The sequence below is a fragment of the Neovison vison genome, chromosome 6, assembly GCF_020171115.1.
Source record: "Neovison vison isolate M4711 chromosome 6, ASM_NN_V1, whole genome shotgun sequence".
NCBI lineage: Eukaryota > Metazoa > Chordata > Mammalia > Carnivora > Mustelidae > Neogale > Neogale vison.
This window is the reverse complement of record NC_058096.1, coordinates 223,254,386-223,282,032: the sequence shown is the minus strand read 5'-3', so window position 1 is coordinate 223,282,032 and position 27,647 is coordinate 223,254,386. Positions and strand designations below refer to the sequence as shown.

Below are 27,647 nucleotides of genomic sequence, written 5' to 3'. Positions count from 1 at the left end.
GCCCGGGGCGCCGAGGGACGAGGGACGCGGCTCCGCACACCCGCCCCGCCCTGGACCGAGCAGCCCCGCGGCGGCCTGAAGACACGCGCGTTGGCAGCCGACGTGCGGCCCGGCCGGCCCCGCGGCTCTTCCCCGAGCCCGGCGGTGGGTTCCCGCGCCACGTCTGGCCAGTCGCTTCGGGTGTCACTGCTGCAGCCTCGCCCTGACCGTGGTTCTCTGGTTATTTCATTTATTTACTTGAGAAAGAGCGAGCATGAGCAGGGGGAGGGGCAGAGGGCGAAGCAGGCCCCCCCGCCGAGCAGGGAGCCCGATGCGGGGCTCGACCCTGCGACCCCGGGGACCATGACCGAGTTAGAGGCAGACCCTCAAGGACGGAGCCCCCCAGCGCTCCTGCTCTTGTGTTTTAAGTTCACCGACGCGGAGTGAGTCAGAGAAATCCTCGGTCCCCACTCGCGACCCCATTAAAAGCAGAACCCCAGGCCCTGTGCTGTGTCACCTCCGTGTGTGGCCGCAGCTGTGCCGTGGAATTCCCAGGTCCCGAGAGGATTTCCCGGCGGTTATTGTGAAGACCCTCTTGAAATCCTAACAGGAACCGTAAGGACCGTCTAGCGGCGGCGCAGGTCACGGATGGGTTGGGACCCGCATGTCACCGAGCCTTGTGGCAGAGGCAGCAGCACGTAGGCTTTTGGTGTTGTTTCACGGCTTGTTTTGGAGTTTGATATAATAAAACTGAAAAGCGCAAACCGACGTTCACAAACGCTTTTATGGTCATCTAGCAAAAGAGACTGTCGGCCGTCAGCTACGAAGTTGAAAAATTTGCCAGTGAGTAAACTTTCGTAAATAACACGTATGTAAAATATTATTTTAATTATATTGAATTAGTACGTTAACTTATAAAGGAATTACATGACGTCAGTTAATAAGTTAATTGTGCTTTTATAGTTTCTATCTCTCTATATCAATATGCCAGTGTATTAGTCCTTTCTGTCGCCTGCAAGAAAATTAACTTCACGTGCTTTTCAAACCATTTTGTTCTGTTTCCTTAGCTTTCTAATTCATTTACTGTACTTCAGTAATTTCCCCTATGGATATTTGAATCAGAAAACCCGGGGGCGCCTGGGTGGCTCCGTGGGTTGGGCCTTTGCCTTCGGCTCTGGTCAGGGCCTCAGAGTCCTGGGATCGAGCCCCACATCGGGCTCCCTGCTCAGCAGAGAGTCTGCTTTCCCTGTTCCTCCTGTTTGTGTGCTCTATCAAATAAATAAATAAAATCTTCAAAAGAAAGAGAAAAAAAAGAAAACCCGACCCAGAGAAGCACACCATAGGCCTTGGAGCAGCACAGGCTCGAGCTGGGTGGGTCCGTTTATAAGCGGAGTTTTTTTTTTTTTTTTTAAAGATTTTATTTATTTATTTGACAGACAGAGATCACAAGTAGGCAGAGAGGCAGGCAGAGAGAGAGAGAGGGAAGCAGGCTCCCTGCTGAGCAGAGAGCCCGATGCGGGACTCGATCCCAGGACCCTGAGATCATGACCTGAGCCGAAGGCAGCGGCTTAACCCACGGAGCCACCCAGGCGCCCCTAAATAAATAAAATCATAAAAAAAAACCCTCACCCTCAGGGTGCCTGGTTGGCTCCGTCAGCTGAGCGTCCGACTCTGGATTTCGGCTCAGGTCGTGATCTGGGTGGTGGGTTCAAGGCCTGTGTCTGGCTCCCGCGCCGGGAGGGGAGTCTGCCTGAGCTTTTCCCGCTCCTTCTGCCCCTCCCCCCGCTTGCACATGTGCACGCACACTCTCTAAATAAATGTTTCATAAAATAAAACATTCATCCTTGCTGTTTTCTGAATTTTCGATCTTTCGCCGGTGCTGTTTTCTCTGTTTGTCTCTCTAGTTGAAAGGGTTACGTTTCACTAGTGATTCACTGTGTGCGCGTACACATATGTAAATGTACGCGCTCGCGTATATATATAGAACGATATCGAACTTAATTTTGCCAGTATGATCAGCTATGACATGGTATCTATAGATTCTGCCCTTAAAAAATGAATATGGGGGCGTCTGGGTGGCTCAGTGGGTTGAGCATCTGCCTTCAGCTCAGGTCATGATCCCAGGGTCCTGGGATCGAGCCCCGCGTTGGGCTCTCTGCTCTGTAGGGAGCCTGCGTCTCCCTCTCCCTCTCTCCCTGCCCCTGTTTGTGCTCTGTCTCTCTCTCTCTGAAGTAAATGAGTAAAATCTTTTTTAAAAAAGACTATATTCAGGGCATCTGATTGCTTCAGTTGGTGGAGTGCCTAACTCTTAATTTTGGGGTTGCAAGTTCAAGTTCCATGCTGAGTATGGAAATGACATAAAAATAAATCTTTAAAAAATTCCTTTTTTGAAAAGATTTTATGTATTTATTTCAGAGAGAGAAAGAGGCAGAGTGTGAGTGAGCGCAAGCATGAGAGGGGGAAGGTCAGGGGGAAGCGGACCCCGGCTGAGCAGGGAGCCTGACGTGGGACTCGATCCCAGGACCCCGGGATCATGACCTGAGCCCCAGGCCAATGTTTAACCAACAGAGCCACCCAGGAGCCCCTTAAAAAATTTCTTAAAAACAATGAATACATTCCATTAACATCTTCGGCAAGTGTGAATCGCTGTCTAGAAAACACAAGAGAATCAACTTAAAATTCAGAAAAGAAGCCAGTTACTAAACCAACTAGAAAATCAAGAGCTCCCGATTTTCTCAGACACAATCAGTTATAAAGTACAGTGGGAAAAAAAAGACATCTCGGAAGAACACCTCACGTGTAGTAATAACCCCAAATAACTAAGAATTAACTTAAAAGAAATGTGCAGATATGAAATATCCAGATTAAGACGAAAAGTGGATTTGTGGCTGCAGGGGCTGGGGGTGGGATGGGGCAACACAGCTAACGGGGACGGGTCTCTTGTTTTAAGGGTGATGGAATGTTCTCGAATTTGATGGTGATGGCCAATTTTTACGGCATGTCACATATATCCATATAATTTATTTTTTAAAGATTTCATTTATTTGATAGAGAAACACAGCGAGAGAGGGAACACAAGCAGGGGGAGTGGGAGAGGGAGAAGCAGGCTTCCCGCCGAGCAGAGCGCGCCCGACGTGGGACTCGATCCTAGGACCCCAGGGCCATGACCCGAGCCGGAGGCAAACACCCAGCAACTGACCGACTGACCGGCCGCCCCACCTATATCCATTTAAGAAAATCACAGGAAGACAAAAGAAAGGGAAACGCAGTGGGCAGAGCTGCCAGGTGCTGGGAATGACGAAGGGACGTTGTGGCCGGGGTAAAGGGAGAGAGAGGTGTGCGGGCCACACGGACTGACTGACCTTCCAGAAGGAAGCTGGACACCCACACTGTTTTGCAAATTCACTATTTTTACCAAAATCACAGAAGCAGTTTTTGGGAAACTTTATGTAATTCTGGAGTTCATCTGGACTATGTGCGTAGAATGATCTAGAAAATAATAAAAAGCCAGGGTGGTGAGGAACCGGTACTGCGAGATGCTGTAATTCCTCTAGTTTATACGTCGAACCCAGAGGCAGGGGAGCCGGAGCGGGAGGAGCGAACCGCTAGGAAATGCAGAAACAGCAGCACTTGTGAGCTGCGGGGAAGGGTCACACTGTGCTGGGTCAAGGGCTTCCTTGTTATTTTAAAAATATATAAATATTTAATACATAAAATATATAAATATATATTTTAAAATATTAAAAAAAAAACATTTCTGGGACGCCTGGGGCGGTCCAGTTGGTGGAGTGTCCGACTCTTGGTTTTGGCTGGGGTCATGATCTCAGGGTCGTGGGTCAAGTCTCACGCCGGGCCGAGCGCTCGGCGTGCTCGCGATTCGCTCTTCCTTTCCTTCGGCCTCTCCCCTGCTCATGCTCTGTTTCTCTGTGTCAGATAAATGGGAGGGCGCCCGGGTGGCTCCGTGGGTTAAGCCTCTGCCTTCAGCTCAGGTCATGATCGAGCCCCACATCACGCTCTCTGCTCGGCAGGGAGCCTGCTTCCCCCTCTCTCCGCCGGCCTCTCTGCCTGCCTGTGATCTCTGTCTGTCCAATAAATAAATAAAATCTTTACAAAAAAAGAAGAAGATATACTAGAGCCCAGGAGAAATTGTGTAACATATGACAAATTATATACAAAGTTTTTTTTTTTTTTATAAATGACTATATTAAAAGTATGTGACGAGTTTTTTAGGAATCAGTAAGACAAGGACCACTTCCCGGTGGAACAGCGGACAAAGGAGGTCAACGGGCAGCATGAATGGGACGCGCGGCGAAGAGGTCTTCCGGCCCGGCGGTAAGGCCGGCCACGTGGCTACCATCAGCGCGGGGAGGGCGCGAGGAGCCGGGCCACACACCGCGTGGACGGAAGCGGGGTCGGAGCGCCTCTCTGCGGGGGCCGCCGCAGCTCACCAGACGGCTCACGACCCGACGCCCTCTGACCCGGACACCGCCGCCGGCGTTTACCTACATCCAGAGTCGGGGGTATTGGTAAAGATCTGACTAGAGGAGAAGTGACTGTCCCAATCATTACTGCCAACAGCCAGTACTGTGTCCCCCGCGGGGCTCCCCGATGGGACAGGCCTGCGGGGGGACGCGTGCGGCGGGGCTTGTCCGCGGGGCCCCTCCCCACCCCGCCGTGTGTCCCCAGGCTCCCTCCACTCGGCGCTCAAGACGGGTGCGTTCGTTTTTATGAACCGGGGAGTATCCGAACCATCCCCGCCTTGACCTTGCTTCCGGCCAGGAGCTGCGACAAGGTCGAGGGACGCCGCTGACCAGGGCCCACGTGACTGCGAAGCGGAGCGGCTCTCGCTGGCCTCGGCGGCGCGTGGCTGCCATGCGGGCCGGCGTGGGTCTGGGGATAATGCAGCCCCAGGGTGGAAGTTTTCAGGACGGGGGCGCCTGATCTCAGCCGGCCTCAGCAAGCAGCTGCTGAGTTACAAGGGGACAGGGCTGGCCCAGGCACCAGAGGCAGCCTGCTGGGTCCCGTCCACCGGCAGGACAGAAATTCACGCCGCTGAGAGGACAGTGCCCCGTGTCGGCCAGGAGGCTGCTCAGCCAGCCATTTGGTCCCGGCCACACTGCCACCTCCCTTCTCCCCCCCTCCCAGTCCGGCCAGGTTTCCAGACGCCAACACTTGTCCCCCATCACCCCTCTGGGTGGGGCAAGTTCTGGGGTGGCTCTCTGGGCACGGAGGGAGGAGGCCCTTGGGAGCCGGCCTCTGATTCTGGCATTCCCAGTAGCCCAGGGCAAGAGCTACCGGCCATTCTGTGGGTAAAACATTTCCTTCTAACGGGGGTCTGAGCCTGCCGAGGCCACGGGTGACAGGTCACCACCAACTTAGGGCTTAAAACACATGGACTAATTCTCAGAGTTCTGGGCTCGGAAGTCCTAAAACCCCGGTGCGGGCAGGGTTGGTCTCCCCGGGGCCCAAGGAGACCCGGCTCCTGCCCTCTCCTGCCCACGAGCCCATCCAACCTCCCCGCCAGCAGCGCGGGGTCTGCACGTCTCTGGGACGCCCGCCCTCTGCCTCCCTCTCCTGAGGGCCTGGTGAAGACGCAGGGTCCCCGGGAACCTACCTCAGGGCCCTGACAAGTTCCCCTCTGCTGCGGGAGGGACACGACCCAGCTCCCGGGGGGCCCAGGAGGGGACGTGTTTGGGGGACATTACAAATAACAGCTCCCAAGTTCTTAGCGGGTTCTGGAAATTGCTGTGGTGTTTTGCACACTCAGCAGTGCCTTGAGGTCTTTCCAAATAGCGTGTGATTGCGGAGACGGGGCGCCCTCTGGGGGTGAACAGCCAGCCCAGCCCCAGGGCTCCAGCCCCATTGGTGCCCATTTTGCCAGAGGCCCAGGCCGGACTCCCACGAGGGCACGATCGGACCCCGTTTCCCACATCGAAGAAAGGGCTCCCCGGCTTTGCTCTCCTGATCTCTTTGGCACAAGGCTCACCGAGGCCTGGCTCCCTCTTGCGCCCAGCGAAAAGGCAGAGCTAAAACCATGTTTAAGGGCAACGAAATGGGCAAGGGAGCAGGTGCCCGCCCCGGGGGCACCCCAGGGGACACTTTGGCGGGTGCGAGCCCTCAGCCTGTGGGGACAAGGGCACCCTGGGGACAAAGGTGGTGGCAGGGCCCAAAACCAGGCCCTCGGGCCAGGGAAGCAGAAATGACAGGCAGCAGCCAAGGTATGAAGACGGCACAGTGTATTGTGGCAGGCGCGGGGACGCCCGCAGCCCTGGGGACACAGTGGTTTCGGTGCTGGCCGAGGTCTGGCGTCCAGAGGGAGCTCCGTTCCAGGGAAAGGGCCTCCTTGAGCCGGACCCCGGGCCGAGGCCGCGTTAATTGCACTTGCTGGCGCTGGGGGATGGCCTTGCTCCTGCGAGCGCCCCAGACGCCCAGAGGTACTCGGAGTCGGTGCGGTCCACGCTGGGAGGGCTGCCACGGAAAAGGCCACTGAGGCCGCCGCGCGGGGTCGGGGGTTGGAGGCACAGACAGGATGGCGCTCCTGCGGTCGCTTCGGCATGGCCCAGATGGGGCCCCTGATGTCCACGGCAGCCGGAGCTGGGATTCGGGTCCCGGGGCCGCACGGGGCCACGCAGATGCAGGGTTTCCGCACAGAGCCGGTACGCGCTGCAGAAGGGCTCACCCCAGCCACACGTTTGGCAAAATTCAACAGGTTCCAGCTCGGGACACGGAAGATCCGTCCCGTGTTATTCGTAAGAGAGCGGGGCCGTCTCTCTAACAGGGAGAGGAATCCCGTCATTGACGATCCACGAGGCGGCCCGGCTGGGGAGCAGGGGTGGGGTCCCCGTCGTGCGAGTCGTGAAGCAGACACGGGCCACCAGGGCAAGTGCTAGGGGTTCACCCGTGGGTTTTCCCGGTGCTCAACACGCAGAGCCACGGAGTTCGAGTTTGATGCCTGCCAAGGAGACGGGCTCAGGTGGCCACGTGGAGACCCACGGCGGCTGCCCACCAGGATGGCGGAGGACCCCACCCCCACGGTCCGTGCAGCCGCCCCGGGACCAAGCTCGCTCACTGGGTGCGCTTTCTACAAAGCACAAGTCCGTGGTCTGGAGACGTGGCCGTAAGAGCGAGCGTCCCTGGCACCGCCTCGGTGACTGCAGGGCCCAGGGGCTCAGTGGCACATCCGCGCGGTCATTTCTTTCTGTGAAGAAGAAGCGGGACGTCAGGGGCTGACGCGAGGGGGCGGAGGGCACGCGCAAACGGAGAAGCAGGGGAGCCGGTCTCCAGGGGGCCACGGGCCTCACTTAAGGGCAAACCTTACGATCAACGCGACAGACGACAGCATGCTGTCAGCCGGGGTGGTGCGCTCTTCGTGAAGGGCCGAGAGGCCACGTCCTGGCCCCTGTGGGGGACGCAGCCCCCTCAACACGGAAACGACTAGCTCCCTGCGCGCCAATAAAACCTTATTTCCAAGACCAGGCAGTCATCCTGGGCCATGGGGTACTGATCTGTGCCTTCTATAGGGGACTGGACGCTGCAAAGAAACTTCCGGAAAACAGCCGGGAAATAAAGACAAGTATTATGATTCAGCCTTTAGACCCGGTGAGGGTGGCCTCGAGGGCGGTCCCAACAGATGAAGGCCAAATGCGAAAAGACGAGGCATGAAGGCCCTCCGCCACATTCTACGACAGGCCCGGGAGCCTCGGTGCACAGGGCGGCCGGGCAGATCACTGCCTGCTTCCTTCCCACGCAGCCTGGGGAAGTCGGAGCTTACACGCGTTACCCTCTGCCCGGCGCCACAAAGAACTCTAAGCACTGGGCACCCGAGTGGTCGGTGAAGCGTCTGGCTTCGGCTCAGGTCACAATCTCGGGGTCCTGGAATCAGGTCCCGCACCGGGCTCAGCTGGGGGTCTGCTTCTCCCTCTTCCCTGACACTCCCCCACCCGCTGGTGCTCGTGTGCATGCGACTCTCTCTCAAATAAATCTCTCAAAAAAACAGGAAACTCTCGGCATTGATGTGGGAGAAATGACGAGGGGATCAAGACGCAGAGTTGAGAAAAACTACCACCAGACAGATGACGGCACGGCAGGTTCCAGCTGCCAGCACTCTGAAAACACGACATGGAGGGAGGGGACTGTCACGTAAGGGCACCCATCGTGAGGTGAACAGTCAGCAGCATTCACATCCACAATGGCGTGGACTCTTCCTCTATCCAGTTCCAGAACTTTCCATCAGCTCAGAGTAGGCAGAGCCCACAAGGACACAGAGGCACTGGGAACGGTCATGTGAGGAGGAATTTAACAGTCGTTGAAAGCTGGACAAAAACAGTTCAGTTCAAAGAGGGGTGCCTGGGTGGCGCAGTGGGTTAAGCCTCTGCCTTCGGCTCAGGTCATGATCCCAGGATCCTGGGATCGAGTCCCGCATCGGGCTCTCTGCTCAGCAGGGAGCCTGCTTCCCCCTCTCTCTCTGCCTACTTGTGATCTCTGTCTGTCAAATAAATAAATAAAATCTTAAAAACAAACAAACAAACCTAGTTCAAAGACCTGAATCCATGCAGAATTCAGTAAAAAAGGAAAGAAAAAAACAAAATGCCCACATGGGGGTCCTGGGTCCATGCAAGGGAAGCCGTGGGATGGAAGAGTATCATCTCAGTCCCGCAGCCGCGGCCCTGGAACATTCTAGCTTTTCTGCACTTGGGGGGATACCCCCACCCCCCGGAATGGCCTTGGGGGCTCTGACCACCGGCCTCACCGGGACCTCTTGTGAGCAGGGGTGGTGGCTGGTGGGGCTCTGGAGAGCGGTCCTGCCACGCTCTGGCCTCCCGGTTCTTGCTAAAAGCCCCTGCAACGTGGGAGAGCGAGCAGTGGGCGAGGGCCCATCCCCAGGCTGGGCCCCACAGGTTTTGGGTCGGCAAAGCCTCAGTCGGAGGGCGGTTCGGGGGAGCTGCGGGCTGGGGAGTGCCCGCCAGTGGGGCTGGGGCTTCTTGGGAGAACGCAGTGCTCTGGATACTGGCCGGTGACCTCGGAGCACCTTGGGAATGTGTCACACACGGCGGACGGCTTGCACGTGTGCGATGTCTACCTCAGTGAGGGATCAGTCACTACCTGCCCTCCGGCCAGGGGACACCGAGGGCCCCCGAAGCAGCCCCCAGGCCGCTGCTGCCCGCGCTCTGGAGACCCCCAGCATCTCCCACAGGGAAAGGGGGGCAGCCGCGGGAGGGACCGGCCTCCTCCAGGCATCCCGCCCCCACGATGGCTCTGGGCTGCGCGACAGGAGTGACCTCCCTGGGGGGTGGGGGACCCACAGGATTCAGGGCCTCTGGGGGGGGGCGAATGCACCTGGGCAGCCGCATCCCAGCTTGCCCGCCAGTGGGGCAGGGACCAAAGAAAACCCCAAACCACCCCAGCAGCTGGGTGTCCGGCGCTGGGGATCCAAGCGGCCCTCATCTGTGGCCGCACCCACCAGCTTGGGCCCAAACCGCGTGAACCAAGCTGGGCGGGCTGTGCTGGCTGCCCCGGGCTTCCACCCCCCACCCCGACCCGAGCCCGGCCGGAACGCCCCGCCCCTCCCGCCGCGGCCCCGCCCCTCCCGCCGCGGCCCCGCCCCGCGCTCACCAGCGGCTCCAGCTCCTTGGTGTCGATGAGGCCGAACTCGCGCACGAAGTAGTAGAAGTGCTTGTAGCACGTGTTGACGTGCGCCTCGGAGCCCAGCTGCGCGATGCGGTCGAAGTGGTGGATGTAGACGTGCACGAACACGCGGAACAGCCGCGACAGGATCTTCTTCACCACCTGCAGGAAGTTCTTGGGAAACGGCGTGCCTGCGCGCGGGGCCGGGGGTCAGCCGGGCTGCCGGGGAGTCCGCGCCCCCGCCGCGCCCCCGCCGCGCCGCCTGGGGCCACCCTCCCCCGGCCTCCCCTTGCGACGGCCGGAGCCCTCCGTCTGCGAGCCCTCCTCGCCCGGGTCTGGGCGTGTGTTTCGGCTCGGTCGGTTTTACTGAATCAAATGGGACAGCCGGTCCACACGCTGCGGGACGCTGACGGCCCCCGAGGGGGTTCACTCTCCACCTCCGCTCTGTCTACACACGGACACAACCTGCCTGCCGCCGTGCCCCAGGCCCTAACTCGGACGACAGAGTTCAGTGCTTCTCATCTTCCCTTTTCTCCATGGTAAGGACGTGCCCCTGCTGGGGGGTCCCAGTCTGTGCGCTGGGCGCTCCCGCGTGCTCCTTCTGCCCCCACCCATTCCCGGGTCTTTGTCCCACAGCACAGAGGGCTGCAGTGGCATCAGCGGGCGGGGGCCCAGACCGGAGAGAACACACGGGCCCCCACCCTTGTCATGGGGACCCTGCTGGCTAACGGTGGGTGGGGGGCGCACAAGACATGGCAGCGAGCTCATGGGGTGCCTGGGCCAGGCCCCCCCACAGCGGAGCTCACACAGCTGCTCTCCAGTGGGGAGATGGGCTCGGAGCCGAGGGCGAGCAGGAAAGAAAAAGCTCTCTGGGAGCTGTGTGTGACAGGTCCAGCCTGACCCCACGCTGGGACGGCTGGGGAGTGACCGCTCTAGGGAAAGGGATTCCTTGCAGGTGATGGGAGGGTTCTGGAATTAGGTCGTAGTGACGGCTGCACACTCGGCAAACATACTGACAACTAAGTGAATGGACCTGAGGACCTGGGGCTCAGTGAGAGCGGCCAGACCCAGAAGGACCCGTCCCGCAGGACCCACTCCTAGGAGGGCCCCAGAGGAGTCCCGTCCATGCAGACAGTGAGGAGGGGGTGGGAGCCGGGGCTGGGGCAGGGGTGGGGATGGCGGCTGATGGGTACCAGGCTGCTCTCGCAGTGGTGAAATGTCCTAGCACTAAACAGCCCTGAACGGCACACTTTAAACGGGCAGGCGTGTGAACGCAGATGCCCCCGGACGGAGGAGGGCACTGGGCCTGGCCCACCCCCGCGCTCCGCGGCTCACCGACGTGGGTGGGGAAGAGCCCCTCGTCGTTGATCTGCACCTCGACCCAGTCCATGAGCAGGTCCATGTAGCGGGGGGCCGACAGCGCCGTGGGCTTGCGGAACTGGTGCTCATCCTGCCAGCGGTACTCGTACTTGGGGCCGCCCGACATGACCGGGCATGACTGCTCCGTGCACCCGTCGCTGATGGTGCCGTAGATGAGGTTGATGCGGTTGAAGAAATCCACCACGTGCACGGCCACCCAGTCGCTGAGCTCCTCGCCGGGGGGCAGCTGCACGGCCAGCTTCAGGTCCAGCCCCGCGTTCAGCGACGCTTGTGCCTTCTTGTGCAGCTCGAAGCGCTGGGTGCCCGGCTCGAACTTGCGCTTGGGGCGGAAGGTCTTGTCCTTGTTGAACACTTGCTTCAGGAAGGGGTTGGACATGTCGGCCCCCTGCCGGTTGGCACGCTCCCCGGCGACACTTCCACAGACGGGCCCAGGCGGGATGCTGGTGTCGGGCGGCCGCCGAGGGGACAGGAGATCCGCTGCACCCCGGGCCTTCCCTGAGACCTGCAACACGGGTGGGGGACAGTCAGCTGGTTCTGGAAACGCTGCTCTGGCGCGGGCCTCCAGAGCTGGAAAGCATGATTTCTGTTTCTGCACTGCCTCCGACCCCTCGCTGCACTGGATGCTCTCCTTTCGCACCTGCGGACGTGTGCAAAGACCCCATTCCCGATGGCGGACGTGAATTCTGGGGGGACACTCCCCACTGCAGTGCCCATCTCAGAGGCCTGGACGAGCCTGGCTGGGTCCGGCCTGCCCAACACGGGCCCGTGACGCGTGCCCGCTGGTTCCCCAGGGATGAGGCGCTGCCGAGAGAGCCCGCCTCCCCTGGTCCCCCCTCCAGCCTTCTCTGTGCCTGGCGTCCTCCCCTTCAGAGAGCACGAGGGGATGCGATCGAGTACATAAAGGCGGCAAGCAGGCTCGTACTGGGAGCGCAGTCACCAGGCTGTGCCCAGGGCCGTCCCCACCCCGCACCACCCCGCATGGTCCCAGGGCACGGGCCAGGCTAAGACAGTGGGGGCTGGGGTGGGGAAGGCCGGGCGCCCAGTGGAGCCAGCGGGGTGGAGGTCTCGGGAGTTCACCAGGCAGAAGGCGCAGAAGGGGAAGTCTGGGGAGAACCGGGAAGCGGAAGGACCGGCGGGCAGCCCCACCCCACCACACACACACCGCGCCCAAGTCGCCGCCGCCCGGTTACAGTCCACTCCCCCCCGCCTTCTCTCTGCTTAAATTGTGGGGTTCATTCCCCTGGCTCGGAACTGGCTGGTCGTCAAGCAGCCTGTCCCTCCAGACCTGGCACGTTGCTGTGGCAAATTAGCACACACCTAGGGCTCCTAACAGCCCAACTCCAGAAAGTTCTGGAGGCCCCACATCTGGAATGGGATTCCTGGGAGCTCCTGCCTTTCCCAGCTTCTGGAGGAACCCCATACTCTCTGGCCTCTGTTTCTCTCAGGTCTGCTTCTATGGAGATGCCCCTGAGCCCCCCAGGACCCAGGGCAGCCCCCGCAGAGTGCCTGCTTCGTAGTCACCAGCGCCGCAGACAGCGGAGCCAAAGGGAGGAGCGCCGGCATCCCGGGCCCAGACTCTGCGGGGCCGAGTGGGCGGACACAGTGTCCCCAGGACGACGATGTTGGGCTGACAGGGACGCCCGGCTACTAGCAAACATGCAGTTAGGGCTTCCCCGTGACTCCCGCAGGCGCAGCCCCCCGAGGAGACCCCCGAGAGCCGGCGTCCCTCCTGCGGGGCCCACGCTCCTCCACCTGCTCGCCCAGACCCTGCGGCCTAAGGCCAGGCTCCCCGAGCCGGCGATGGATGTCAGACGCTACGTGTCACGCGCCGACAGCCTAAACCAGCGCTGGGGCCGGGGCGCCTGTGTCCCCGCGGCTGTCGGGTGGCCGGGACCGAGCCGACCTGCAGGCACCTGGAGCGGAGGGGCTGTGGCGCTCATGCGGAGCCTGGAGAGCTGGTCCTCCCGCGGTGAGCGAGGGGTGTGGGGGCCGAGTGGGAGGCGGCAGCAGAGGTGGAGCGACCCACCTCCACAGCTGCCCAACCCAGCCAGCGTGGCCTCATCCTTGGTGTGAACCCGGGACCCCACGCTCAGGGCTCGGGCGGCGCCTGATGTGCCCTGGTCAGGGGAGAGGACGTGGTAGGAGGAATAGAGGCCGCAGAGACATCCCCGTCCTGGTCCGAGACCTGTGGACGTGTCCCCTCCTGTGGCAGAGGGGACCGTCAGGGCCCCGAGCTGGGGTGATGCTGCGTTCCCGGGGGGCCCGGCGTCATGAGGTTGTCACGAGAGGAAGGCAGAGGGCGGGGTCCCGGAGACAGGCAGACTCTGCACTGCTGGCAGGGAGGATGGGGGAGCCGCGGGGCAGGGAAGGGCAGGAGCCAGGTCTCCCTGAGCCCTGGGGGGACCAGCCCTGACTGCGCCGTTCTGAACTCCTGACCTTCAGAACTATGCGATGATAGATCCATGTTTCTTTAGGCCACGAAATCTGTGGTCACTCACTACAGCAGCCCTAGGCCACGCATGGTGTCCCCAAGCACTGGCTGGGGTAACTGTTGACAACGCCGGCCAGGCCCTGGTCGCTCAAGGGCTCAGGGCTCCCCTTCCCTGCACTGACCTGCAAAGCCCGATCATCTTGTGGGCCCAGCTCTGCAGCGTGGGCGCCGGAAGGTCTGCTTGAGGCAGGATAAACCGTGCGGAACACCGGAGGGGAGCATCCGGGACGGAAGAACTGGCCACGACGACTGGGCCAGGGGGACGAGAGAAACCCCAGTGGGAGGAGGGAGCCACCGCTCCCCACGAGAACGGCCGTCACCACGAAGGACAATCACGGTGTCAGGGAGGACACGCAGAAACGGGACTCCTCATGCGTGGCCGCTGCTGCGGCAAGAGCCCGGCAGTTAGACGGAGCCTCCGCCAGCTCCACGCCCAGGACAAGGGACAACAAACATCCACACGGAAACGTCACGTGCAAACGTGTGTTCGGGGCAGCATGATCTGGGATAATCACCAAAAGAACCTTTGGGAAACAACCCAAAGGTCCATCAACAGGTGAACGCGTGATCAAGCTGTGTCCCTTGCATGGGAGCGCCCCCGGGCGTGGACAGGAGCGAGGCCCCCACGTATGGCCCCTGGGACGGACCCCGAGCCCATGATGCACAGGGAGGGACCCAGACACAGGAGGCCCCACAGGGTGTGAGTCCATGCAGGTGACACACCCAGACCAGGCCCCTCCACGAACGGGAAGGGGCTTGTGTCGGGTGTCGGCAGGCCATGGAAGTGGCCAGCGGGGGCGGCTGTGCATGGCCACGACGAACTGAGAACACGCAGCCCCATGCCGGCGTGCGGGGGGCTCGGCCCACAGACCGTCTCTAACGGCCCTGACTCCCTGCGGGGGAAAGAGGCCCAAGGGGAGCCCAACCTGGCCCCCGACAGAACTGGTCAGCAGCCCCACGGCCACACCGTAGCCACTCCGGAGTTGCTCCCGGAGCAGAGGCGCAGGCGATGGTCCATCCGAGGGAACCACCTCTGGCGGCAGCTCTGAAGCGGGAGGGAGCGGGCCATCGACCCAGCCCAAGGGCTTCCCCTCGCTCCCCGCGCCGGCTCTGGCCGCCCCACCCCTTCTTGCGGCTGTGCTGACTCCCGGCTGGGCACATCCTGGTCACTGTCTGAGGACGGGGTGGCCACCCGAACAAAAGGGAAAATGGGCCCAGATTAGATCAGCACCCTGGGCCCTGCTAACATTGGGGTATCCCGGGCACTGAGCAGCACCCCCAGTTATGAGGACCCCAGGTGTCTGCAGACACTGCCCAGTGTCCCTTGGGGGGAGTCATCTGGCCGAGAGCCTGCCTTAGAGGACAGTGACTCCCTGGTACCTGGTTAACCAGCAGTCAGGACGCCTGGACAGGAGGAACCAGAGCTCAAACCCCGGGCTGTGGGGGTGAAGCCACCATCTGTCCCGCCAGGCCACGTGCCTCCACGGCAAACCACCTGTCCATTATTCAGGCGTCCATCGGTCTCAGCCCAAGGCCAGGGCACCCCCGGGACCGGGGCTGTTCCCCTACCACAGCTCTGCTCACAGCCCACGTGTGTGCTTTCCAGGCCCCAGGCCCGGGCAGCAGACCCTCCTGGTCTCGGGAGGCGTGCACAGCCCCGGGCGCCCAGGACCTGGATGGAGGGAGGTGGCGCCCCAGAGCGCGCAGCCCCACTGCCCACCTGTAGCCCAGGCCTCTCTACAGCGTGGACGGGTGCACCGGACAGGCCGGCGGGGACCCCCGGGGCCTCACCCGAGACCGCTGATGCCCAAGCGGCCTGCCTCCCTGTCCCGCTGGCTGATCGCACACCTGGCCGCTCTCGGGCCACCCCGGGCACAGGTCACGGGGCAGCGATGCCCTGCAGGCCAGCTGGAGGAGCGAATCACCCGCTCCCGCCGCCCGAGAGCAGGCCCCCTGCTTCCTCACCCACGGCCGCGCTTCAACCCGCAAACTCCCTCCCGCTTGAGAACGCCGGGCTGGGGCTGCGTCCCCGCCCGGCTGAAGTGGGGCCACTGTGGCTCCTGCTGGGCCTAGCCTGGCTTCCGGACCTCTCGTGCACCCCGCCAGCACCCCGTTGTTGCCTCTTTGGGGCCCCTGGGGGTGGCTCTGGGAGCTTAGCTTGCGACCATGTCACTGGGGACCCGTGACCTGCACAGATGGAAGCGGACCGTGCGAGATGGCAGGGCCTCAGGGCCACGGCAGGGTCTGTCCACGGGCCTCCAGGCCCGGGACCAGACACGCACCAGGCCGGTTCGGGAAGATGGGGCGGTGGGCAGCTCTCGGGGCTCCTGCCTGCTCTCCGTGTCCTCTCAGAATGGGCGAGGAATTTTTTAAGCGGAAGCAATGATTTTCTAAAAAGCTTCCCTGATGGGAAGAATTCCCCTCCGAAACAAAGGACTTTCCATGGGAAACACAGGCGCCCTGTGGCCGAGGGGTAGCCGGCCACCTCGATGTGCCTTTGCCTTGAGAAGTGCTGCAGGGGGCGACCCCCCATTGCCACCTGCAGCCCAGGTTACCGGCTAAGGGCTCCACGGGTGGCCCAGGATCTCCCCTCAAAGGAGACAGGGCAGTACTCAGCAGCCTCCAGGCTGATGAAGGTGAGCTGACAAAACTCCCCTCCCCCACCCCACCCCCTCCTCCCCCACTTTTCTTCTGAAAACCAAACAAAACACAGTTCCTCCAAGCAGCTGCCTTGCACGACCCTGCGGGGAGAAGCAGGGGCCCCTGCCACTTCCTTCCGGTGCCTCTGTGTCCTGCTTGGGCGGCAGCCACGTCCCCACTGCAGGGACACTGCTGGAGCAGGGCAGGGCCTAGACCGACAGGCCACAACCGCCAAGGTCAGCACCGTGTGTCCTCGATCAGCCGACCCTGGCTCCCGGCCGGGCACCCAAGAGTTTGGCTGGAAGATGCTCGAAGCCCAGGATCGGTCCTGTCCAAGAAGACCGCACCCCAGAGCTTTCTTCCACTGTCGAAATGTAGATTTTTTAAAAACCAACACAGCTTCCCGGGTGGGGAGCCACCAGGCGGGAAGCCGCCCACCTCCCTGTAGGACCCCCAGGATGGTGGCTCCAGCCCCTCCCCCCACCCCCACAGGGCGTGGCATTCTACCCGCATTTGGCCCTTCTGTCTTTGCTTCTGGGGTGAAGTTCCCCAATTTGTTTTGTAGGAAGGCAGGAAGTGGTTTGCGGAGACCACAGCAGGCCAGGTGCTACCACGGGGCTCTGCATACTCAGTCCGCCCGATAAGCCTTTTATAGTCCACTGTGATGTAATTCGTGCACTGCAAATAACTTTTAAAGTAGACAATTCAGTGGTTTGTAGTACAATCAGAGGGGAGTGCAACATTCACAATTCTAGAACATTCTCAGCACCTAAAAAGAAACCCTGTGCCCAGCCACAGTCACTCCCCATCGGTCCGTTATGGGTCGAATCCTTTCCCCCAAAACATACCCGGCACCTGTGAATGGGATCTTCTCTGGAAATAAGGTCTTTGCAGATATAAAGATGAGGTCACGCTGGGCAGGGGAGCCCCAAGCCCAATGACAAGGGTCTTTAGAAGAACACGGAAATCTGGACGCAGACACACGGAGAAGTGGGCCATGGGACCAGGGCGGCAGAGAGGGGGCACAGGTCTACAAGCCGAAGGATGCCTAGGATTGCCTGGAACCCCCACAGGCCGGGAGACGCAGGAAGGGTGTCAGAGTCAGAACAGTCACAAATAGAAGGGGGGCCTGGATGCGAGGCCAGGTGTCCTGAGCCTCCCACCTGTGCTGCCCCAGGCAGGAGTGGGCGCCGGGCACCCATGGGCCTGCGAGGCCCCTGCCCCTCCCCCTCCCCCTGCGCCTTCCCCACCTGGAGACAAATGCTGAAATACTGTTTGGCCCCTGTCCCCTGGGGCAGAGAAAGCAGAGCGTGAAAGCCAGCCCGAGGCCTGCTGGTTGGCCTGGGTGCTGCCTCGCGGCTTGCTGGATCTGCCCTTTCCGCCGAAACTATCTGAATCTCGAGATTCTAAGAAATCAGGAACGGGGCTCTCCCGCTGGGGCACGTCTGAAACTTCCCTGAGGAGAAGCCCAAGGTCTGAGCCAGCTGCTCGGGGAGTCTGGGTTCAAGCTCCATTTCGCCACGCGCTGGACAAGGCAGACCCACTCCTGGGACCAGGCTCGCCGCGGACTTGGCGCCGAGCGCCCCTGGCTGGGCCAGCTCAGGAACCGAACGAGCATTTCTGAGGACCCCCCCCCCCCCGGAGGGTAAAGAACCGCCACTGCTCCTGCTCAGAGAGGAGCGAGACGCACCCGGAACTCCCTCCTGGGTTACCGGGGATGCCTGGCGCACAGACTCCGACCGTCAGCCTCCGGGATGGAGATGGGGACGTGCCCTGCCTTCAGGGAGGCTCAGACAAGAACTCCGCAGCCCCACAGAGAACAGAGGAAGCTCAGTGGTGCGTCCCTGAGCCAGAGCAGCCGGGCTGCGTGCGGCGCCGACCGGGAGGCCCGGTGTCACCTCCCGCCTGTGTTCATCATGTCTCGGTGGTGTTCCACCACCGGTCGCAAACATCGGGCTCTGGCGGGGAGGCTGGTCATGGGGGAGGCCGAGCAGTTATGGGGAGAGGGAGCCTGGGGGAGCCCCACCTTCTACTCTGGCTCAGAACCTGAAACTGCTCTTAAAAATAAGCCCGATTTAGGGCGCCTGGGTGGCTCAGTGGGTTAAGCCTCTGCCTTCAGCTCAGTCATGATCCCGGGATCCTGGGATCGAGCCCCACATCGGGCTCTCTGCTCTGCGGAGAGCCTGCTCCCCACCCCCGCCTGCTTCTCTGCCTGCTTGTGATCTCTCTCTCTCTGTGTCAAATAAATAAATAAATAATCTTTAAAAATTAAGCCCGATTTAAACAAAATTATAGCCAACACTAACTCACTTACGCACACCCAGCACCTGGTTACCAGCTTGTGCCGCCAGCCCCGTTCAAGAACTCAAGCCCGCCGCGGAAGCAGGAGCCGGATGGGCGTTTGCGGAAGGAACGTCACAGAGAACGCTAGGACCGTGACAGGAGCCAGGGCAGAATCTCGCACTGTCCGGGAGCCTTGCTAAAAAGTGGAAAAGTGAAGTCACTACTAAGGCCGCCCCACGTTTTACCCAGGAATGCCAGAGCACCGTTGGCACAGCAGCAGGTGCGGCAAATCTTACGGTCATCTTATCTTTTCTTCTTTTTTTTGGTCAAACACGCTGTGTCTGGGACTCAGCGAGTATGGGGCACCCACCCCTCAGCTGAGACTCTGCCGGGGTGAGGGAGACCGGAAGCCACGTGGGCAGATGGCCCCGACCAGGGTGTTGCGGGAGGTGCGTGCCTGCAGGGGGAGGGGGGGCACTCGCTCTGTTCTCATCCAGTCCGAGACGGTTTAGTGGCTTCTGAGAACGGACCCGACAGGTGGCCACAGACACCCGGGGACACACTGGACGGAGGACTTCGGGGGAGGCCGCAGTGCGCTGCCCTAGCGTGGGCCGGGGGTGTGGCCCTTCCTATCACTCCCGCAGAGCCTGTAACAGGGGCTAGTAGGAGCCCAGACTGCCCCGCGGTAGAGCAGGAGGGAAGCCGCGGGGCACCTGTCCCAGAGCCGAGTGCAAAGCCGGAGAGCGAAGCGTCAGGCCTCGCCCGCTCCCGCATCCTCCCCTCCGGAGGGATCCCCCCATGCCGCCGCCCGCGTTCGCCGCCTCCACCCGGCCTCCCCGCCGCCCGCGTTCGCCGCTTCCACCCGGCCTCCCCGCCGCCCGCGTTCGCCGCCTCCACCCGGCCTCCCCGCCGCCCGCGTTCGCCCCTCCGGAGGGACCCGGCCTCCCCGCCGCCCGCGTCCGTCCCTCAGGGGACCCACCTGCAGGCTCACGTCCAACCGGCCGGGCGGCGCTCGCGGCTGTCCGGGGTCCAGCGTCCGCCGCCCCGTAGCCTCCGCCGCCCCGGAGCCACAGAGCGCAGCGCCCGCCCCGCCACCCCGCCCAGACAGATGTACTTCCGCTACCGGCCTGGGCCTCCCCGGAAGCGGAGCCGAAGTGGGGGCGCGGTCTAGAACAAGGGGGGCGCTCCCCGCCGCCGCGCTCTGTTGCCTGGCAACCGGAAACGGGCCGGGACGGCATTGGCTGGTGCTGGTGCGTGGGCGGAGCTTGCGCAACGCCGGGAGCGCGGAGCGGGTCCTCCAGCCCGGACCAGCCCGGGAGGAGGAGCTTGCGCGTGTCCTGGGCGCATGCGTAGGGCGCGGCCGACCCCTCCCCTCGGAGGGGCGATATGGGCGGGGCCGGCAGTTGTCCGTTGCGGGGCGGGGCCGGCGCCGGGGGCGTGGCGCGGGAGGCGCCGTTGGTTGGCGGGCGGCGGGCGGGGGCGGGCCATGGCCCTGCTACTGTGCCTGGGCCTGACTGCGGCGCTGGCCCGCGGCTGCCTGCACTGCCACAGCAACTTCTCGGAGAAGTTCTCCTTCTACCGCCATCACGTGAACCTCAAGTCCTGGTGGGTGGGCGACATCCCCGTGTCGGGCTCGCTGCTCACCGACTGGGGCCAGGACACGATGAAGGAGCTGCACCTGGCCATCCCCGCGGAGATCAGTGAGTGAGCGCAGGGGAGGCGGGGCCCGCCTGGGGGCGCCCCCGGCCCCGCCAGACCCCGGCCCCGCCTGACCCCCACCGCTGCCGGACACCCGGCCCGGGTCGCTCACCTGCCGCCCCCTCCCGCCCGCAGCCCGGGAGAAGCTGAACCAGGTGGCGAACGCCGTGTACCTGAAGATGGATCAGCTGTACCAGGGGAAGATGTATTTCCCCGGTGAGCGGGCAGCCGCCACGCGTGGGAAACGGACACGGGCCCCTCCGCCCCCTGCCCGAGCCTCACCTCTCTTGCCCACCCCCATCAGGGTATTTTCCCAATGAGCTGCGAGCCATCTTCCGGGAGCAGGTGCACCTCATCCAGAATGCCATCATCGAAAGTGAGCAAATGGAGAGCCCAGGCGGGTGGGGGAGAGCCCCAGGAGCGGCTCGAAGTCCCCGGAGGTCCGGCGAGGGGCTGGCAGGGTGCATTCCACACAGAACACCAAGGGGATAGAAGGGCAGCTCCCCAAGGCAGGGCCCCTTCCAGCGACTGGGCCGAAGCCCTGGGTAACCCCCGCCCGCCCCTCCCTGCCACCTGCCCCAGGCGGTCCCTGGAGGCAGGCTGCCCTCCACCAGCTGTTTGGGTCCCCAGGCTGAACGCCACCCTGGGGGAGCCTTGGGCGGGGCAGGAAGGGTGGGCAGGGCAGGGGACAGGCAGGTTGGTGCTCTTGTGCCCACACAGGCCGCATTGACTGTCAGCGTCACTGTGGTGAGTGAGGCCCGGTGCAGCCCGCGGGGCCCGGCGGGGAAGGCTCCCCGGGAGGCGGAGGCGGGGAGCCCGCGGCTGCCTCCTGTGTGTTGCAGGCATCTTCCAGTACCAGACCATCTCCTGCACCAACTGTACCGACTCGCACGTCATCTGCTTTGGCTACAACTGCGAGTAGGGCCCCACCGCGGGGCGAGGGGAGGTCCTGGCCTGGGGAGGGCAGGGCTCCGGACGCGGGGCCTCCCCATCTCCACGCCTCCTGCACCCGCAGGTCGTCGGTACAGTGGGAAACAGCCGTGCAGGGCCTCCTCCAATACATGTGAGTTGAGGCGGCTGGGCTCCGGGAGGGCAGCCCGACCTCAGCCCTGCCGACCAGAGTCCAACCTCGCTGTCATTGTAGAAACAAGTGGCACAAGTACGTGAGTTTTATCAGAGGCAGGGAGTGTGCTTTAAGCCCTCGTGGGTGAGTATGAGCTGCGGCGGCCACAGGAGGCGGCACCTGGCCCCCAGGCTCCGGACCCCAGCCCTTCCTTCCGTGAGCGTCTCTGGGCTTGGCTGGCGCCAGCGGGGCCAGACAGTGGTCAGAGCTGGGGAGGGCCCCCCAGGATGGATTTGCCCCAGTGCAGGGACCTGGGGACCACCAGCCCTAAAGCTTGAAGCTAAGAGAGACTCTGTCGTGTCTTTCAGAGAGGACACGAACACAAGGTAAGCCACTCCTCACCCCCAATCCCCTCCCTGTCCTCTCCAAAGCCCTGGCCAGGCCTTCTGAGAGGGAGGTGGGGACAGACCAGGAGGGGCTAGATAGGGCAGACACAGCCGGCCGGGGTCCCTGGCACCTGGGACAAGCCAGATGTCACCTCTGCGACCACACCCAAGCGATCGCTTCATGAATAAACATCAGCTGTCCTCCTCCTGCGGGCGCACAGAACCACTCCGGCCTTGTGAGTGGCTCAGAGGCAGGCTGTGAGGACCCGGGCCGGGCCGGGGTCTCTGGGTGGGTGGACTCCGTAAGCCAGAGATCGAAACCCAATGGCTAATTTGCCCGAGCCCCACCCCCGCGCGTTTTTTGCGGCCTGTTGTGGGAGTGCTGGGCGAGACACTGAACTTTGAAGGTCTTGTCTGCGCCCTGTCACAGGCCCCAGCGCCCCAGCAACGACCCTGGCAGGGGCCAGGAGGTGGAACAGGGACGGAGGGCTGAGGGCACTCATGTCTCTCCAACAGTCTGATATCGCCAAGTTTCACGTGTCTTGAGCCCCCACACCTGGCCAACCTGACTCTAGAAAACGCTTCCGAGTGCCTGACACAGCACTGATGGGCATTGCCTTCGCCAGACCGGCCCCAGCCAGGAGGTGGAGCCAGGACTTGGCTGGACTGTCCCAGCCTGACCCCCTGGAGCAGCTGCTGCCCCCTTCTTCCTCTCCTGTCTGAGCCTGGGGCCCCCGGGAGGGGAGTGTGGCTTTGTCGGGCGGGGTCCCTGAGCTATTAGATGCAATGATTAAACGTCCCTGACATTTCTCATCACGGAGCAGTCCTTCTCAGGGCAACGGGGTCAACCCATCCTGGTCACACACACGGGGACAGGACTGTGGGCAGAGGGATGTCCATGCCTGTTCTGGTGCAATCCGTCTGAACACCGCTGGGCTGGCTGGGATGCGGCAGGTACACTGAGGACTCAGAGACCGCAGTTTGGTGAAAACTGGGGCCAACTTGGGCGCCTCTCAGGGCTCACCCACATCGAGCCAAACCTGAGCCACAGGAGCACAGAAGGGTCCTGCTGCGTCTCTTCCTTCTGCAAACCCTCCACGGGGCTTACGAGGGGCCCCAAGTACTTGATCTGCGCAGCAGGCAAGCAGGGGACCCGGGGACCAGAGTCCCGCCTGGAGGTGGCCTTGTGCCTGGAAGTGCTGCTGGCCGCGGCTCGTGCGCGTCAGGACCAGTGCATGAGGCATGTGGGGCGCGACATGCTGGTGGGCTGTGGAGAACGGCAGTCTCACAAGTGAGCGCCCACCCAGGGGATGGGTGTGGGGAGTGCGGGCTGGTGGCCGGCCAGAACCGCCCTTGCTGCGTCAACGGGGGGGTCTGTCGCCTCGGTGCTTCCTGGGCTGCAGCAAGGGAGGTGAGGGGCCAGCAAGGGGTCTGTCACAGCACAGGACACGTGACTCTGTCCACTGAGTCAGCCTTGTGGCTGGTGCTGCTGGATGTATTATCAAGCGGGGACGCTGGTGGCCGGTGGGTCTGCCCATCTGTGCTCAGGCTCCGTGATCTCCCGCCAGCGATTTCAAGCTCGAGCTGATCTGGCTGCCTGTCCACTGACCCCGCCTTACTGGTCTTGAACGGACCCTGTCTGCGCGGTGTGAAGGCCCACGGGCGTGCGGAAGGTCAGGCCAACACGGGTGGGACCTGCCTCGCAGCAGCCGCCGCTCACCCATGTGCCGCTCGCTAGCAAGGTGCCCCGAAGCGTGGGCACATCCACCAGGCATCGCCGGCGCGGCTCCTGGAGCCCACGGGTCAGGCGGCTCCTTGCCACACCGCCCAAGCTTGGGGTGTACGGCGATGACCCGACCTCCATCATGAGGGGACGGGTGCATGGGCAGGACGGGCCACCGGCAGCTCGAGGACTGTCCAGAGCCCCCGGGTGGGAGGGGGTCCCCTGGAGACCACCAGGAGCACGCGGACACGGGCAGGACATCCACCAGGTAAGCGTCTGTTTCACAAGTTTATTGGATCATCTGGACACACAATCATTACAGCAGCGGGACACGTCTCTCCTCTACCTGGGAATGTCGACAGCGAATCGATCCTTACATGACACGCCACACAGTGCTGACGTTCTAGCGCCACGGCACAGGATTCCGGAAGAGGTTACTCTACATGCTAAAGTGACCGTGGGCATCAGGAGGAAGCTACGTCAGCGAGGACCGTCCCCCACCCCCGCTGCCCCGAGGCAGCGCGCCTCACAGGCGTGGAATGGGGTCTCCGTGCCTCGCTCCGTGGGCTACGTTCCGGGGCCGGGCCACCCCAGGAGTAAGTCTTCCTGGCAGCGGCGGGCACCCTGTGGAGCGTTCGGTGACGGGAAAGACCTGGAATCCCCCATGACCCCACCATTCACCAAACACTGCCGACGGACACACAGCTCACTACAGGGGACACCGTGAACCAGCAGGGTCTGGGTCCTGCGCCATTGGGGCTTCCGACCGGACCCCCACCGCGGGTGGCGGCCCCCCAGTCAGACACACGAACACGTGGTGGGGCGCAAAGAACACGACGGACGGCAGCCCGCACGACCCTCTGGCCAGCAGGCGTCTTGTCCCATGGCCGGGAGGGCGAGGAGTGTGTCTGCAGTGAGCAGGTGCCCGCGGGCAGCGCACCTGGAGGACTCGTGGGCCTCGGAGGGCCTCTCAGGAGCAGGATATACCACGCGGCGCCGTCCACGGCAGCCCGGACGGCGGTTCTGTCCGCTACCCAGGAGGCGTCGCTACTGCAGGCCCCGCCTGAGGGGGGCGGCCTCAGCGCTTCTCCGCAAAGAGTGCAAAGAGTCAAAGTAAAAACGCCGACAGGATACATGAACGCGACATGTCACCTCGCCCGGCCAACAGGGTCGCCCCGGCCCGGCGAGGGCGAGGCGGCGGCCGCTCAGCACTGGGCTAGCGTGGCCTTCAGCTCCTCCAGCAAGCTGCCCAGCAGCGCCGCGTCGCTGCACTTCCCGTCGACGGACACAGACTTGTCCCCCTGCAAACGGGAAAACCACCACAGAATCTTGAAATACAACACGAAAAACACGACGGTACATTCGTCCTTCTGCTTTTTCACAGCGCCTTGCTCCGTGTTCTGGGAACCCAAGCGCGGCCGGGCCCCGGGGGGGTGCAGAGTCTACCCTGGACAAGGGAGGAGCCCGGCTGGGACGTGGGGCAGCCCGGGGCGGACTGAGGACCAAGACCGGCCCCGAGAACCCCGATCTGGTGCCACGCGGGGCTGGGCAGCGCGGGGCCATGCGCAAACCCCACACCCTTGCCGGGGGCCTTGGAGGAGCATCAGAACCTCAAAGATCCCGAAAGGCCGGTGGGGAAAGCAACCAGCAAAGCTGTCCACGAGGCGCCGGCCTGGCTCCCCAGCGCAGACGACGCACGGACGTCGCCCTCCGGTGCGCACATCCCACGGGACTGCGGCCGGGCCACGCTGGCCAGTAGGCCGGGGGCGGGCAGACAGACATGCGCCGGAGCCAGAGCCCCGCCAGCTGCAGCCTGTGCTCCCACCTGCCCGGCATGAGCGCGGGCCCGAATCACGCCGCATCCGAAGACCTGGAACCCCAGCTCAGCGCAGTGGAAAAGAGCGCAAGTGGCCGGGCCAGGACGAGGCAGCCGTGGGACCGTCCGCTGCAGGCCCGTGGGCAGCCCCCAGTGTCACTGAGACAAACAGGAAACGGAACATCGCAGCAGCAAAAAGACAAGATCTCAAGAACCTCCCGCCCCGCATGGAAATTCCAGATCCGAACACGCAAGCCGCAGCACAGCGCACGCCTGGCAGGTCCCATGGCAGGACGGCTGCGACAGAGAAGAGAATCGCGCGGGACGGGCGGCAGACAGCCGTGCCGGACAGACAGAGGGTGTGCGCGCGCAGGGACGGGAACACACGTCCCAGACGCCTGTCACTGGGACACCGCAGGGACAGTACGAAGGCCCCAGTGCCAAGAAAGAATTGAAAGAATTTAAAAAAAAAAATTGATTTCAGGCACGTGCGCACGAGTGTGAGAATCTTCCCGGTGGATCGATCACTTCCCCGCCAGAGCAGAGCCCGAGGTGGGGCTCGATCTCATGACCCCGAGACCATGACCTGGGCCCAAACCATGAGTCAGAAGCTCAAATGACCGAGCCCCCTCGAGAAAAGACTTAGGTAATAGCTGAAAACTTCCCAGACTTTGCAAAACGTGTGAAAATGCAAACACAAAAAAGCGAGCAGACTCCCAGCAGCTAGAGAGCCGAGCAGTGGTCGCCGCTGACAGAGAAGCCCGCAGGGCAGCGGGACCCCACGTCCTCCCACTAGGACGGGGCGAGGGCCGGGGAGCTCGCACGCAATCCTGGCTGCAAAAGCAAGTGCCGTGACTCTACACTTTTCTGGGGAAAGGTTTTATTTTGAAGTCATCTCTACTACTGCAGGGCTGGAACTCGTGACCCTGAGGTCAAGCGTCAGGTGCTCCCCCGACTCAGCCAGCCATGCGCCCTGGTGGCTGCGTGAACTAAAGCACCGAGAGGTCAGCGACGCTGGTCCTGGGGAAGGACCTGCAGCCCACAGACGGCCAGGGCGTGCTGGGGGACCGCGGAGACCGCTGGGCCGGCCAGCGCTGAGCCAAGACACAGGATGGGGTGGGCGGAGCAGAACCGGGAGGCGCAGACGGGGAGGAAGGCAGGAGACTCGAGCACGGGCTACGGGGCTGCTGCGGACGGCGCGCGCCCTCCTTCCGATGAGACCGACACACGTCGGCACTGATCACAAGACGGCAAAAGGGGCTTTCTCTCTGACATCGAACAGAGCCCTGGGTGGCAGAGTAAATCCCGTGAGATGAAGACAGGCACCTGTGGGTCAGGACACCATGACTCTCCATCGATGCACCGGCCGGCACACACAGATCAAGTCCTGACGGCACAAGGCAAGAGAAGCCTGCGCCACTCACTCCGGCATCCACGGAGCCGGCGACACTGCCTGCAGGGGGCCTGGACCCGACGGGGCGGTGCACTTGGCGGGCACAGCACTCACCACCTCCACGCACCCACGGAATGCCACCCGCCACAAACGACCACGCCCGCAGCCAGAACACAAACCTCAACACTTCTCAAGGCCCCAAACAGAAGCCGTGCGCCCTCCAACCGGAGCGGCCCCAAACTAGAAATCAGCAGTAGAAAACCACCAAACACACCACGCTTCTACGTAACCGCTGGGTCACAGGCGTGGGAACAGACATCAGAAAATGTTGGGAACTGTACCGAAATATGAAAATGGAACACATAAAGATTTGCAGGGATCAGCTGAAGAGCTGCTTCGAGGGAAAGATACAGGATCAAACCCTAATGAGAGAAGGAAAGTCTTTGCTTCTGCCTAAACCAATGTACAAGAGAGCAAAATACACCAAAAGTGGGCAGGAAGAAAAAGAACAGAACTCCACAAAATTTACTTAATGCTTAAAATACAGCAAAGTTTCTAAAAAACATAGTTTTGTTTTACTTGGAAGTACGTTCCACACCCAGCATGGAGCCCACGGTGGGGCTTAAACGTACGACAGCAAGATGGAGACCCGAGCTGAGATCAAGAGACGAATTCTGAAATGACAGCCACCCAGGCACCCCTGGAAAGATCATTAAAAACAAAACAAAATGAAACAAAAAAACAACAGAACTGATAAGCCTCTCCCCCAGAAGGGCCAAAAAAAGTGAGAAAGCACACACTGCCAAGGTCAGGAACGAGGGAAGGCACCGCCCTGGACCCCTTGGACACAAAGGAGAGAACTGCCAGACTCTCCTTCCGCGTCGGCCGGCAGCTCAGGGGAAGGACACACACCCCCAGGGCTCACCTGAGAGGGAGCAGGTACGTGGAGGCCCGGCACCAGTCGGAGCCTGAGAACCGCAGACAGAAGCCTGGTGCAGCCCCCGCCCAGCCGGCTTTCCCGCTGAACCCCGGGGAAGGCGCGAGAAGTACGGGACCACCGCACGGTCTCTCCCAAGAGAGACGCAGGAGAGGGCACCCCTCCCAGCTCCCACGAGGAGATGGGACGGTGCCCTGAATGCAGGCTCCTGGCCCTCGGCAACACGCCGAGACC

At 62.3% G+C, this 27,647-nt stretch overlaps 4 protein-coding genes across 11 annotated transcripts in view; 2 read left to right on the top strand and 2 right to left on the bottom strand.

Moving 5' to 3' along the window:
• Positions 1-6,222: 6,222 nt before the first annotated feature.
• Positions 6,223-19,473, bottom strand: MOB3A (MOB kinase activator 3A). 5 transcript variants are annotated; one of them, XM_044254633.1, is made up of 5 exons: positions 19,377-19,473; positions 18,425-18,593; positions 10,939-11,485; positions 9,592-9,794; positions 6,223-7,177 (listed from the first exon to the last, which is right to left on the bottom strand). In XM_044254633.1, the coding sequence occupies exons 3-5, from the start codon at positions 11,357-11,359 to the stop codon at positions 7,148-7,150; spliced, it is 654 nt and encodes a 217-aa protein (XP_044110568.1). In that variant the 5' UTR covers positions 11,360-11,485; positions 18,425-18,593; positions 19,377-19,473; the 3' UTR covers positions 6,223-7,147. The 5 variants fall into 5 exon arrangements, with proteins under 5 accessions (XP_044110568.1, XP_044110570.1, XP_044110572.1 ...); XM_044254635.1 differs by having other exon boundaries at positions 18,429-18,593; XM_044254637.1 differs by having other exon boundaries at positions 18,442-18,593.
• Positions 15,641-19,568, top strand: LOC122910273 (proline-rich protein 2-like). Its single transcript, XM_044254925.1, has 3 exons — positions 15,641-15,781; positions 16,020-16,110; positions 19,042-19,568. The coding sequence occupies exons 1-3, from the start codon at positions 15,641-15,643 to the stop codon at positions 19,566-19,568; spliced, it is 759 nt and encodes a 252-aa protein (XP_044110860.1).
• A 294-nt stretch (positions 19,569-19,862) lies between these two features.
• IZUMO4 (IZUMO family member 4) lies at positions 19,863-22,350 on the top strand. 3 transcript variants are annotated; one of them, XM_044254639.1, is made up of 10 exons: positions 19,863-20,097; positions 20,231-20,311; positions 20,400-20,471; positions 20,816-20,842; positions 20,938-21,013; positions 21,111-21,158; positions 21,240-21,254; positions 21,527-21,544; positions 21,766-21,780; positions 22,061-22,350. In XM_044254639.1, exons 1-10 carry the CDS (start codon positions 19,884-19,886, stop codon positions 22,149-22,151), a joined length of 657 nt encoding a protein of 218 aa, XP_044110574.1. In that variant the 5' UTR covers positions 19,863-19,883; the 3' UTR covers positions 22,152-22,350. The 3 variants fall into 3 exon arrangements, with proteins under 3 accessions (XP_044110574.1, XP_044110575.1, XP_044110573.1); XM_044254640.1 differs by having other exon boundaries at positions 19,884-20,097; positions 21,716-21,802; XM_044254638.1 differs by lacking the exon at positions 21,766-21,780 and having other exon boundaries at positions 19,884-20,097.
• A 1,192-nt stretch (positions 22,351-23,542) lies between these two features.
• AP3D1 (adaptor related protein complex 3 subunit delta 1) overlaps positions 23,543-27,647 on the bottom strand; it is a 36,666-nt gene continuing 32,561 nt past the window's right edge. For both annotated transcript variants that reach the window (XM_044254621.1, XM_044254620.1), the window contains exon 32: positions 23,543-24,568. In XM_044254621.1, the coding sequence (XP_044110556.1) occupies positions 24,473-24,568 (96 nt within the window). In that variant the 3' untranslated portion in view covers positions 23,543-24,472. The remainder of the gene's footprint in view (positions 24,569-27,647) is intronic.